Source organism: Bactrocera dorsalis, chromosome 1 (genome assembly GCF_023373825.1).
Source record: "Bactrocera dorsalis isolate Fly_Bdor chromosome 1, ASM2337382v1, whole genome shotgun sequence".
Classification (NCBI taxonomy): Eukaryota; Metazoa; Arthropoda; class Insecta; order Diptera; family Tephritidae; genus Bactrocera; species Bactrocera dorsalis.
In genome coordinates this window covers 27,332,339-27,346,884 of record NC_064303.1, presented here as the reverse complement: position 1 = coordinate 27,346,884, position 14,546 = coordinate 27,332,339, and the positions used below count along the sequence as shown (strand labels likewise).

The 14,546-nt window shown below is 34.1% G+C and overlaps 1 protein-coding gene across 3 annotated transcripts in view; it reads left to right on the top strand.

The window, feature by feature from the left end:
• The first annotated feature begins 1,491 nt into the window (after positions 1-1,491).
• Positions 1,492-14,546, top strand: part of LOC105221765 (protein cup) — a 28,180-nt gene continuing 15,125 nt past the window's right edge. Inside the window, exons 1-6 of one of the 3 annotated variants that reach the window (XM_029548540.2) lie at positions 1,507-1,810; positions 1,872-2,382; positions 2,957-3,994; positions 6,732-7,301; positions 8,629-8,830; positions 8,885-9,520. In XM_029548540.2, the coding sequence (XP_029404400.2) occupies positions 1,900-2,382; positions 2,957-3,994; positions 6,732-7,301; positions 8,629-8,830; positions 8,885-9,520 (2,929 nt within the window). In that variant the 5' untranslated portion in view covers positions 1,507-1,810; positions 1,872-1,899. Of the gene's footprint in view, positions 1,811-1,871; positions 2,383-2,956; positions 3,995-6,731; positions 7,302-8,628; positions 9,521-14,546 lie in introns of all 3 variants that reach the window. The other 2 variants (XM_019988822.3, XM_029548539.2) reach the window with 2 other exon arrangements.

The following is a 14,546-nucleotide window of genomic DNA, read 5'->3' as shown; positions in this document are numbered from 1 at the left end:
TGAACGCATGGGTTCAGACACGAAAAGTTTATCGGCCTCGGCCAAAATATTTAGTTGTTGTTGTAGCAGCAGAAACCTTCCCTAGGAATATTTCGTTTTCGTATGTGTTTCATTTCACATGGGCATTTATTTATTTTTTATTTCAGAAAATTGCCAAAGGCAGGGCAAGAGAAACAAAGTCAACAATAACCAACAAAAATAGTAAATAAATTTACATCTTTATATATTTAATCAACACTCCAAATCCATATTTTTTTATGAATCTCCGTATGTATTATTTTATAGTCCTGACAGACGAGCAAAATTAATGCGCCTTAATAGCCCTGACAGACGACAGCGCTAATATGCATTAGCGGGCTTAATTTACATTTATTTGCGCATTTGACCCATGTTAATGCAAGTTTGTAATGCACAAGAATTCCGTGCATTTGGTTGAATTTACCAAATTTGAGTAGACAACACTGCTCAAAAATGGCCGATTTTTGCTATTTATTGACAGATATCGCACTTTTGCTATCCATTTTTCCAATATTCTTAACTTTTTTGCACACTTCTTCAGCATTACAATCAATTATTGCTATTAATTTCACTCTATTATCTTTTAACGTAGATAGTATTAAACGAATTTTTTCGTTAAATTTATATTGAGTTTCCAAAATTACCAAAATTTCTTTTAATAATTTATCTTATTCATTTTTATTTCATTTTTTTTTGTAATAAAGAAACAAATTTCACTATCAGCTGTCTAAATGCACAAGTCTGCCGTCTGTCACCATAAAATTTCAATTCGCATTAGCGTTGCTTAAGGCGCATTAATTTTGCTCGTCTGTTAGGGCTATTAACTTATTTCAAATCATCAACTTAATTCTTGCAATTGGCAGTATTGAGGGTATTACAATTATCGAAATAAATATTAAATCCCTTCAAACCAAATAATGGTTAAATCACTAGTTAATTACGCTAGAAAAATTTCTGTCAGTTTCCAAAGAGGAGTTGAAAAATCTCTACGTATAATCCCTCATTCGTTTTATACATACATATATACGATGTGGTAAAATTCATTGATATCCATGGTGAAATCGTTTTCGCGCTTCTTTCAAATAGAATACGTTTATCATAGAGAAGGTTGACGTTTCAGATATCATAACTTTTCGCAGGGGTACTTGGCAGAGATGAGGGAGTTTCACCACAGACAAATTTTAAGCCTGCTTCACCAGAGTTTTGCAACAGGGGACTCGAAAGTAGCAGAATTGAGCATTTTCGGTGTTAAATGAGAAATATAATGCTAATTTCAATGTAAAGAAATGTACGCCTACAGATTCGTTTATTTTCTAAGCGTTCTCTTTTTCAAATATACGATTTTCGATAGTTGTAACTCTGGTACTATTTAGCAGAGATAATAGGTCACACTTAAATATGTGGAATGGGCAGCACTTGAAAATGTAAATATGGAAATTAACAGTTAAATTCCAATATAATTCCAATGAGATTCGGATTAATCTGGCGGGCGATAACAAAAACAAAACCAGCAGCAACGGTAAAATTATGAAATCGTCTTGACATTTCGTTTTGATGACGAACGGAATTTTTCTGGAAACAGGAAAAAGTGATAGATTAGTGAATTTTTAAACCTTGGTGCAATTTGCAGATAAAGTTTTCTTAATATTCAGTGGGTGGAATTATAAATTTTTTCTGTATTGCTTAAGTTCTTTTTATGAATTTATTTGTTTTGAATAAGTAGTGGCTAGTCCATAAATTGCATTTTGAATAAGTTATCAGTGTTTTAAATATTATATTCTGATTACATAAGGTAAGTAGATGAAAATAACGTTAATTCAAAGGTAATATTTATTAACCGTTTTTTTAATAAGTATCTAGCAAGAGGTCATAGAAACAACCATGACTGAGCCATCATATATGGATACTAAAATAACACATGTTATGAAAAAACTAGAAAACAATAACTCTGAATGCATGAAAAACGTTCCAGAGATTCATGTTGTGGAAGAGGTTGCGAATGAAGTGGTTAAAGAATCTTTGGAAATGGAAGGAGGTTGTGAAAATATTACCCATACTCCAGTAAGAAAGAATTTCGAGATTCCACCACCACCGCCACCAACACCAGTTCATGACAGGATTTCCACCAAGTGTGCCGAAGATATAAAGCACAATTCTGTATTGCAATTTAAAATTATGCAAGAAGCAAAAGATGCAATAAAAATTTTGGAAGAAGATTGCGGAGTAGTAATACAATCTGGAATGAATGATCATTGTGCTGAAGAAGAAATCTCGGAAGATATCAGTAATAATGACACGCTGGCATTAGAAAATACCAGAAAATTAGTAACTGACCGAGAAGACGACCGAACGGCATCTTCAAAGGTAAGTGTATGTATACATAGTATATGTGATGTGTTTCAACAGAACAATATTTATTTTACTTGCTAAAAGCAGTATTATTTTCTTATTTCGCCAATGTAGGATTATTTTCTTATCTTATCTTATTTAAGAATTGTTTAATGATAATAAATTAAGGCTATTTTTGATAACATCTAAATAGTTAAAAAAAAGTTTGTATAAATATACAAGAAATAAAATGCATTTGTGTTTTAGTTAAAGATGATTGTGAATTATAGTTTAACGAAGTTATCTTTTGGCTTACAGAATATGTTAAAATTGGTAAATCCATATTTTACTTTCAAACTTTTACTTTTCTAAAAGAAAAAACAAAATAATTTTGTTCACCATAATCAAATTGTTTTCATTTCTAACATACGACTTTTTCTGTACGCAGTGTCACGAAAAATTTTTAAGAACAATTTTGGCAATTATAAATTTAAATAAAAATCCTTATTCTATAAAAAAAAAACATTGACTTTTAGTGTAATTCTATACAGTGTAACAACAATATTAATTCACGTAAATGTATTTGTACAAATCACTTTTTCGCCATCAGATGGAACCGCTAGAAAAGGCCAAGGAGGCAATACCTCATTCAAGTATTTTAAAGATATTAGCGGAAGCAGCACCTTCACCCAATGGCGATGAAACGCTAAAAATTCCAATTATTGAAAATGAATCAACGTCGGCAACAGAAGCACCGCTACTACCAACCCTTGCTATAGTTGAATATCGTTCGGCATTTGAAATGTGCGCCAAACAACTTACCGTTGCAGAAGCACGTTCTGCAAGAGTCCATCGTCTATTAGATAAATGTATTAAGACTAATTCACCTGTATATGCTACTGCAATACCATTACCACCACCTTCAAATTCGAATCAGAATTCGGTATCCGCCGAAAATGTGACATTGCATAATGATATTTGCTCTGGCAATAAATCAAAGCAGTTTTCCAAAACTGACACACATAACTACAATCATCATCGAAATGACGATGAGGCTATGCCATTGCATATGCTACCAGCACGTTCCTCCACCCCTTATACTCAACAGACATTGTCTTGTTCTGTTGTTAATTGTGATTTAGCGCTAATTAGCGAACAGGTTAGCCCTTTGAGTGAAACTGACGATGAGAAAGAGCCATTAATAATGAAACTACGACAAATGACTCCACAAACGCAACGTAAATCAAAAATGCTTTCAATTTCAAAATCAGCACCCGTAATTAGTCAACATTTGGATGAGACCAAACTTTGCAAATCTAAATCATTGGAGAAATCTAATTGTTTCACAAGCTATAGTCGTGCAAGTTTACTTCATATACGCAATGAATTATTAAATATACATCATTCACATAATAAACATCCTACAAAAAAACGCAGTGTGCCAAATATCGTAGATTGCGATGTCATCGAATTAGAGGCGCGATTACGTCGGCTTAATATTTGGAAACCTGAAACTTTTGAGGAAAACATGAGTGGCCGTAAACATCAGTGGGCACGAAGTAATGACATGATGCCTGCATTTTTTAAAAATAAAAACATATTGGATGAGTCGATTATAAAAAGTCAGCCCCCACAGCCAGAACTTAAGGTAAAGCAAATACTTTTTAAGGGGTTAGTTATAGTTTTATATTTACCAGTAAAATATTTTATTTTATAAATTTAAAAACGTACCATTAAATACTAGATAGAAATTTGGAAAAAAAATGATAATTTTAAAAATAACTGCTTGCGGTGATCATCACTAATCCTTGGAAATATTTCCGAAATCAATCGAAGAATAAAAATTAGTTTCATTAATAAAAAATCGAGTACCTGATCGAAACAAACTGGCGACCTCACTAAGTTTTTTTTTTTTTTCTAAATTTTCGAAAAAAAACGGTTAATGTTCTTTTTACAATTTACAAGCGAAGCCAGGACCTTCTCCACCACATCTTTCCAACGGAGTGGAGGCTTGCCTCTTCCTTTGCTTCCCCCGGCTGGTATTGCGTCGAATGCTTTCAGAACTGGAGTGTTTACTTCCATTCGGACGACATGACCTAGCCGTAGTCTTTTAAGGGGTTATATCCACTTGCGAGGCAGAAAAAACGGTTTTTTTTTTGTGAATTTTTTCCAAAGAGGCATTTTATTTTATACATTAATGGAAAAAATTTATTTAAACAGAATTTAATGTTCTTTAACAATCAGCGGTTTATATAAAAAAATATTGGATCCCCTAGCTCCTGTAGATGATCTGCGTAGAGACGCCCAAAAAAAGTGCTTGGCGGTGAGCAAGATATCTCTGGTCCAAATTATCCGATAACCAAAAACCAGAAATATTTAGTTTTGTGATGAATAACTACAGGTAATGATCGAAGGTCTAGTCAAAATTTTGATATTTGACAAAATGGCGGCTGTTCAAAAAAAATTCAGTTTTTCATGAAAATTTTTCACTTCAAAGTGGCTTAAAAATCGAAATTATTGTCCAAAACCTTATTCCTTCCATCATTACCTGCAAAATATATCTGAGTAAGTCGTGTGAAAATTTCAACCGATCGGTTTAGCGGTTTCGGAGAAATTTTCCTCACCGACTCTGAAAACACGGTTTTGAGATAAACGCGTTTAAAGTTTCGGGAACGATTTACGTGCCCCACCTACTTTCGAACGCTCGGAAACGTTCTTAGTAATATGCTCATATCTCCGAAACTAATTGTCGGATCGATTTGAAATTTTCAGATATATGTACAGGGTAGGCCATTTAAAGTTGACCCATCTGGCAACGCTGTAACTTTTAACAGCGCTGACAAATCGGCTAATGTCATACCGCGTTAGAAGCGTCATTCGAAGACAATTTATACCATGGAACAGTACACTCCAAAAGAACGCGCTGAAATTGTTCAGCTTTATATTCAAAATAACTTTTCAATTGTTGTGTGTCAGACGAGGCACATTTCTCGTTGAATGGAGGCGTAAACAAGCAAAATTGCCGATTTTATGCCACCGAAAATCCTCAATTAATTGAAGAACAGCCTCTTTACGACCAAAAAGTAACAGTTTGGTGCGGTGTTTGCGCGAATATGATCATCGGACCGTATTTTTTCGAAGACGATGATGGAGCCACGACAACAGTCAATGGTGAGCGTTATCGAGCCATGATAACGGATTTTGTGATACCCATTATTCGCGAAAATGACATGGATAACTTCTGGTTTCAACAGGACGGGGCTACATGCCATACAGCTCGACCAACAATCAATTTATTGCGACCATTTTTCCCCGGGCGATTGATATCGAAAAATGGTGATGTTGACTGGCCACCGAGATCACCAGATTTGACGCCACCAGACTTTTATTTGTGGGGTTATTTGAAATCCAAGGTATACGCTAATAAGCCAAAGACCTTAGCTCAACTGAAAGCCAACATTCGACGTGAAACAGCCGCCATATCATCCGAAACATTGGCCAAAGTCATGGAAAATGTCGAAAAAAGAGTGCATTTAGCTGTCAAAGCTAAAGGTGCCCATTTACGCGATCTAATTTTTAAATATTAGCTGAAACAAATCCCCTTGGACCAAAATAAATTATTTTTGAAATGAACAAAAAACATTGTTTTCTTTTGTTCTTTTTTTTTTACAAATGGGTCAACTTTAAATGGCCTACCCTGTATATAGATATAGATTTTTTAAAAATCACAAGTGGATATAACCATTTAATTCGCTGAACTATACCAATGTCGTGGGATATCTCTTACAGCTCATCATTCCATCGAATGCGATATTCGCCGTTGCCATTGCGCAAAGGACCATAATATTCCGCAAAAGCTTTCTTTTTTGAAAACTCGTAACGTCAACTCATCAGATGTTGTCATCGTTCATACCTCTGCACCATATAGCAGGATGGTAAAATGAGTGACTTATAGAGTTCAAATCCAATCTGGAGTAAGCAGAACTAACGGCCATTTAGTTCTGCAGCTCGAATTATTTTCTCCAAGAGTAGATTGAAGAAGTCACACGAAAGGGAGTCGCCTTGTCTGAAACCTCGTTTGGTATCGAACAGCTCGAAGAGGCCTTTCCCGATCCTCACGGGGCTTTTGGTATTGCTCAACGTCAGTTTACACAGCCGTATTTTTGTGCGGGGATACCAAATTCTATTAGTATAACTAATTTTTACTCTAAAAAATATTTTTGGGGCTACAAATTTTAAGTGAATATTTTTAATATATTATATCTTAAGAAATTTGAATAAAAAATCGATTTAGCGAAAATTCTGACTACCTTTGATCCCCAAACTATAAGGAAACATTTTTTATTCCTTAATTTTTTTTTTTATAATGTTTTCACCGACCATAGGACTCTGCTATAATAACAAATCAACGTCGTATTGGTAGCGGTAGATTACCCAAAGTTAAATGGGCAAATTCAGTGGGAACCGACAATCCTCAATCCTGCGAAAAAGATGCCAACAATAATACGCCAACTAACAACGATATTTCAAGTAAGCTTAGGCTTCTTAAGCTTTTTGAAACAAGTAAAGTTGATAATATGCGCCATGATAAGAATGCAATTAGACCGGCATTATCAGCACTAACAGGTCTTGGCAAGAATGCAGATCGCGCCGCTACGTCGTCGTCGTCGTCAGCTAATACCAATAATGCCAATTATGTAAAGCGTTTAACGTCAGGCTATTTGGTTGTTACGAATTCTAAAGATCGTGTGAAAGAAGATAACGACCACCATCGTTATAAAAATGAGGAACCGGAATGGTTTAGTTGTGGTCCCACTTCGCGTCTAGACACGATTGAATTGTGTGGTTTTGATGATGATGAAGAGCAGCTGGGCAACAAGACGGACCATAATGATAATAAGATTTTGAATGAAAATGATGATGCCAAAGAAAATCGTAACGAAAATGCAAATATGGTAAGTATAGTTAGTTCACAAATAGATTAAAAACCAACAATTATAATTGAAGACGTATTTGTTGTAGTAAAAAAGTTTTTTCTCCGGTTTTATGTCAAATTAAAGGGGGAAAAAGTGTTTACATCGTCTGCACCGAAGTTATAGCATAACCTTCATATGTGCATCTCTTGAAGCATAAAAGGTATAAGGTGATATTTATCTAGATTTTGATTTGCAAAGCTATACGCTATAGTAGTCCGATCTAAAAAATTTCTTCGAAAATTGTACCTTTGCACACAAAATTTCATAAAGATATATTGTCAAACCGAAAAGTTTAATACAAAAATTGGATATAGATCATACAGTTTTGTATGGCAGCTACACTCGTGGCCACGCAAACCTTACCGCTATACTTTCTTAATTTTTTTTCGGACTTTATCGTTCGTTTGGGATTTTCATCAATTTTGTTTTTTTTTTTTATGTTTTTAGTAAGTATAAATGAATTAAATTATATTATCTAATTATAATTACCTTTAATGAGTAAAACACAAATTAGTTTTTCTGTTCTTATACAAAAGCGGACGACTTTATTGTCTTAAAGTTTTGTGTTTCAATTTAAAAAAAAAAATTAAATATTAATTCCAATTATAGCGTAAATGAAATTAAATTAAAAAAATATAATTTTTTCATCGTATGTCAGTCTCTTACATTTTGAGCTTATTTTGTAAAGTTCACAATCTTTCAATTTTAATTTAGCTATAGCTGAATGTATTTTGTTTTTAATTTTTAATATTTTTGATTAATAAAATGTTATTAACTTATTTCTAAATACAAAATTTCTATACCCCAAAAAGTACCACTATAAAGTGTAGTCAAATATCCACAATACATTAAATTTTGAGCGGTAGGCCACGAGTGTATAACCTATAGTAGTTTAATCTTAATAATTTCTTCGAAGCTTGTACCTTTGTCTTGAACAATAATCCGTGTCAAATATCGTCAAGATACATATCTCGCCAAATCAAAAAGTTTTCCATATGTGGCCATTTCTTTTTAAACATTTAGTTTGTATAGCAGCTATATGCTATAGTGGTCTGATTTGATAATTTTCTTTCAAGTTTGTGTGGCAGCTATATAAATAATCGATCGCCAGGGTTTTACAACTATAAATATATTGTATAAGGTCTCTGGACAAACTTAATGTGCCCTGTTCTGAGTATAAAAAAGAAACATTTCTTTTGTCACGTTCCATTTGTGTGTCGTTAAAAGTGTTAAAACTGGAAAAATACAGCTTGACATCTCATATTTAGAGACGTGTTTAATATTTACACATATTTTCTTCCCACAGGCTTTAAAGAACAATACTTCAGCACGAAATTCGCAACAACAGGGCTTCAAGTGTGAATCAAACAATGGCAAAGGAAACAGTAAATCTCTACAAGACAGTGTCGAATTGCAGGAAGAACGAAAATCTATTTCCTTTCAGTATGACAAATTTTCAGGAGGTGCAAACAAAACAATGCAACGTCAGTACGGTGGCGGTAGTGAGAGTAATGGACATAATTCAAGTGGTCGTTCAAGATTCATACCATTTTTTGCGGCAGGTGGCAAAAAGACGCACGACCGTATTGAAAAGAATGGCTCATCAACATCGTTGAATGAATTTTTCAAGCAGGCCTTGAATGTACAGCAATCAACTGATCAACAGAAACAACAACAAAAGCAGACACAACAACACCAAAAAACGGCATTAAATTCAAATATGAATTTGGGCGATATCCCTTTGGTGGATGAATTGGAGGCTAAGTGGCGTCGTAATTCTTTGACTGAACATACTCAACATAACAGCAATATTAACATGGAAAATAAAAACTATAAATACAAAAATTTTAGTCACAAACAGAATCAAGATAATATGCAAGACTCAAATAATAATGTATTATTACAAAATTCTGAAAATTTCAAACAATTGCTGGGCAAATTGCAAACTAATAATAACAAAAATGTCCAAAACAAACAATCAACAACAAACACAACGAAGACAAATGGCAAAGGCGACGGACAGAATTCATCAACATTTCAACAACAAACAGCAAATCAATTTTGCAGTGAAAATATTACTAATTTTATATTTAAACAGCAGCAATATCAACAACAACAACTTTTGCTTGCAAATTTACATATGAAAGCTATTTTAAGCCGTCCGGAAGCACAATATCTTTTGCTGGGTTTAGCCAAAGGTAAGTTAAAAAATGTAATTTTTGGTAGTTGCAGTTAGTTTTTATATATAAAAATAATGTAATATCTCTACGGATATAAAAAACAACAAAAAAAAAAGAAATACCAAAAATTGAGACTTCAGAAATTTATGTTGTATATAAAAACATAAAAATTCTCAAAAATGCGAATTTACATTTCAAAATTTATGCTGTGTATAAAAATCAAAAGAAAAATGTATATGTATATGTATTTAATACCACATTTTGTAATCATATAAAATGCAGCTACTTGTCGTTTTAGGATTAAAGTCGTACTGACTTATTCAGTTTTGCATGTGAAACATTTTTATCATTTGATAAAAACTTTTTCGGTAATTGTAGCTTTGATTGTAAGTTTAATTAAGATAAGATTTCTTTCTCAGAAATTCAGACATGTGAATTCCCGAGTTAATACGTACATATGTCGGTTTTACTTGAATACTCAGAAAAAAAGCTTGCTTAATACGAGGGCTGTCCGATAAATAACCGACCTCAACGTGAAGCTAGCGGCACATCTGAAAAAAAAGTTTCTACTTCAAATTGTGCATATTATAATAGCTACTCGCCAAAATTTCAGAAATTTATCTTGCGCAATTATCTGTTGACAGTCGTTTTTGTGAGTCTATTTCGGTGATTTCCCCAAAATGGAAAAAATTTAATATCGAGCTGTAATTAAATTTTTATTTTTGAAAGGCAATACGCCTTCACAAATCAAAGATGAGTTGGACTCTGTGTATGGTGACTCTGCACCATCGTTTACCACCGTAAAATTTTGGGCAACTGAATTTAAACGTGGTCGCAGGAGCTTGGAAGATGATGAACGTCCTGGGCGTCCAAAAACTGTAACCACTAACGATAACATCGCTAAAGTTCATCAATTGGTACTAGACGACCGCCGGATTAAAGTTAGGGAAATAGCTGAGATTATGAAGATGTCAAAAGAAACTGTTTGTCACATATTAAACCAAGATTTGGGCATGAGAAAGCTGTCCGCGCGTTGGGTGCCGCGTTTGCTTACGCTAGACCACAAACGTGCGCGCATGAACATTTCCAGCACTCTGTTGGCTCAGTTTAGAGGCAATAAGACCGAGTTTTGGCGCCGATTGATAACTGTAGACGAAACTTGGATTCATCATTATACGCCCGAAACAAAAATCCAATCTAAACAGTGGATTGAAAAGGGGGAACCAGCCTCAAAAGAACCTAAAGCTGGGTATTCGGCTGGGAAAGTGATGGCGAGTGTTTTTTGGGACAACCATGGAATTATTTTTATTGACTATCTTGAAAAAGGAAAAACTATAACAGGAGCATACTACCCATCATTATTGGACAAGCTAAAGGAAGAAATTTCGAAAAATCGGCCACATTTGCAAAAAAAGAAAGTCTTGTTCCACCAAGACAACGCACCATCTCACACCTCAACAGTCGCCATGGCGAAAATCCACGAATTGCGGTTCGAACTGCTTGACCATCCACCTTATTCACCGGATCTAGCACCAAGCGACTTTTTTTGTTTCCTCAACTTAAAACTGCGCTCGGCGGCCAGAGATTTTCGTCAAATGAGGAGGCAATCTCTTTCGTGAACTCGTATTTTGCAGACAAAGACACCAAGTACTATTTGGAAGGGTTGCAGAGATGGGAGCATCGCTGGGAGAAGTGTGTGGAGTTACAAGGAGACTATGTAGAAAAATAAAAAAAAAATTTTGAAAAAGTCGCGTGCATCATGGTTAGGTCGGTTATTTATCGGACAGCCCTCGTATATGTAATTGTTACACATAAGTGAACTTAGCTTTTTGTGATAACAAAGTTAATTTTGAACAGTTTTTCAAGTTTTTTTTCTGAATTGGTAATTTTTTTCATTAAACCTCAAAATGCTGCAGATAAATTAAATTATTATACATTGAACAGGGTATATTAAGTTTGTCACGAAGTTTGTAACACCCAGAAGAAAGCGTAGGAGACCCTACAAAGTGTATATGTATACACTGGTGGTCACATAATTAAGGACACTCCGTTTTCTTTTAAAATTGGTTTATTTTATAACTTAAAAGCGACATATTTTTTTTAAACTTAAGTTACCATTTTTATTGTCTTCTAAGATATAGATTTATTAAAAACACGGGTCAACACAAAATTTGACTATAACTTTAAAGCAGTAAATTTCCATGTTTCAGGTCGAAATTAGACGAAAAAAATATATGTATGTCATGAAAATGTTTGCTTTTTCATTTAGGAAATAGCTTTAACGATAGTATAATTATATATTATTATTATATAGTATTATTACTTTAACTTTTACAAAAGCAAACTTGATACGAAAAAAAGGTACTTTCTTATCCTTTTTGTTCATAATTAATCAGAAAATCATAAAATAAACTTTAGGACAAAGAACGAAAACTTTTTTGTAGAGTTGGGAAATTTAACGAAAAAATGTTTTCAATTCAACGTGGAAAAAAAAATTAATCATACATATTTATTTTGACTTGGTCAACTAATTAAGGACATTTAAAATTTTTGCTTAGTATATTAAAAATAATACTAAAAAAATTAAAATTTGATTCTGAATTAATGTTTTCAGTTAATATTTTGTCGGATAGCCTTTTGATTCAAGGACAGCTTCACATCTTCTAGTCAGACTACTGACCAAACGCTGACATCGCTCAGTTGATATGCTCTGCCATATTTCCTTGATATTTTGAAATAATTCGTCAGTATTTATGCTTGATTTTTTCCCCAAGCCTCTTTTGACATCTGCCCAGAGGTTTTCGATTGGATTTAAGTCCGGAGTCTGGGCAGGCCAATCCAAAACCGTAATGTTTTCGGACGAAAGCCAAGTTTTAACACTCCCAGCAGTGCGCTTGGGGTCGTTATCCTGCATAAAAATGTATGGTTCAGGCATGTGTTCCCTTGCAAATGGCTTCATTGTACTCGACAATATATCTTTATTTATCCATTGTTTGAGTTATCCGTCAAATAGGATCTACACCGTACCACGAAAATGCAGCCCAAAAGATAATACTGCCTCCACCATGCTTAACCGTTTTTAAAGTGTATCGAGGGTGAAATTCCTTGTTTGGTGGGCGTCGAACAAATTGTTTCCCATCTGAACCAAACAAATTAAACCTGGATTAATCACTCCACAGTATTTGTTTCCAAAAATCTGAGGGCTTTCCGATATGCTCCTTTGCAAATGTAATACGACTCTTTAAGCTTTTGCTGCACACGTACGGTTTTTTCTTGCGATATAACCCCGTAGCCCATTTTCAAGAAGACGGCGTCGGATGGTTCGTGTTGATACATCGTTGGTCAGTTGATCCTTTATAGTGCCGAGAATTTGCCTGGAAGTTAAAAAAGGATTTGCCTTCCAAACTCTACAAATTACACGATCGTCCTTTTAAGTAGTTTTTCTGGATCGTTTTTTTTTTCTTATTTTATTCTCTGTACTTCCGTAATGAATCAAAGCATTGTGAACTATTGATTTTGAGCACAAAAGCTCCTTCACTACGGCTCTAATGGACATTTTTTCCTTCACGTACTTGTAAATAATAATTTTCCTCAGTTCTGGAGAAGAACTCCTTTTTCGACCCATATCTAACAGTTTTATTATTTGAATTTGAATATTTAGTTAATATACAAATGATTTACACAACTTACCGCAAGTTTTTGTGTTAAAATAATAAAAATTGAATAAAAAAATTAGGGTCCTTAAATATGTGACCAAGCACCAGCTCACTCAAAATACAATAAATTTATCAAACCGCCGAATTTTAGTAAAAGTATTGAAATTTGGTACTCAAACACGTGCATTGTTATAATATACCGTTGCAATTTAAAGTGGGTCTCTAGGAGAAAATTTAGTGCGAAAAACATTGAACTGAAACGCGTGCTTTATTCAACTTTATTTTGTCCCTTATTATGTGGCCACCAGTGTATATAAATGATCAGTATGTTGAGCTAAGTCGATTTAGCCATGTCCGTCTGTCCGTCTGTCTGTATATAAACAAACTAGTCCCTCAGTTTTTAAGATATCGTTCTGAAATTTTGCAAACGTCATTTTCTCTTCAAAAAGCTGCTCATTTGTCGGTACTGCCGATATCGGACTACTATAACATATAGCTGCCATACAAACTGAACGATCGGAATCAAGTTCTTGTATGGAAAACTTTCACATTTGACAATGTATCTTCACAAAAGTTGGCACAGGTTTTTCTAAAATAATAATGTAATATCCGAAGGAATTGCTCAGATCGGTTAACTAGTGAATAGCAGATAGCTTAGGGTGCTTCAAAAAAAATTTTTTGAGTTTTTTTTAACTCTTACCTCCTCAAATGTTAGTGATTGACAAACAAAAAATTCTCCCTCAAGCCAGGCGCTGTAGCTTAACTCTAAGGGGTCGCTATTTTTTTAGAGTCCCATACATTTAACATCGGAATTTTCGTTTTTTCATTCAAACTAAAATTTCGCCAACTAATTTTCGTTTCTCAAAAATAACCATCACATATTCATAAAGTTGGCTTTTCAAACTTTTAAAAAATTCCGCAAGAAAATAGCTTCGGGAAATTGGGGAATTAAGGGAAAGGAAAGCTAAAACCTAGAGGACAGACTAGTGAAGGGCCACAAAAAACGAATACAGTTCTTGATTGTCACATTGTAACTATTTGTAAAAGCGACCCATTCAAGTCGTCGAAGGTGATAGCAGCAGAAATTGGAAAGTTAGTAAGTGGTCAAAAAGTTCGCAGGCGCTTGCACAAGCTATCAGGACGAATAGAAGGAAAGTTCCGTTAATGCGATCAAGAAATTTACATGTGAGGTTAAACTTCGCAAGAATTAATTTAGATTGGTCAGGACCTGAGGGAGAAAAAAAAATGGAGAAACTACTTATGAAGCGATGAAACGAAAATAAATTTGTTTGTGAAAGAAATGTGCGTCGTCCAAAAGGAAAGGAGTTTCACTTTTTAATCACCAAACAAAAGCTGTGAAACATGGAGGTGGAAATGTTATGGTTTGA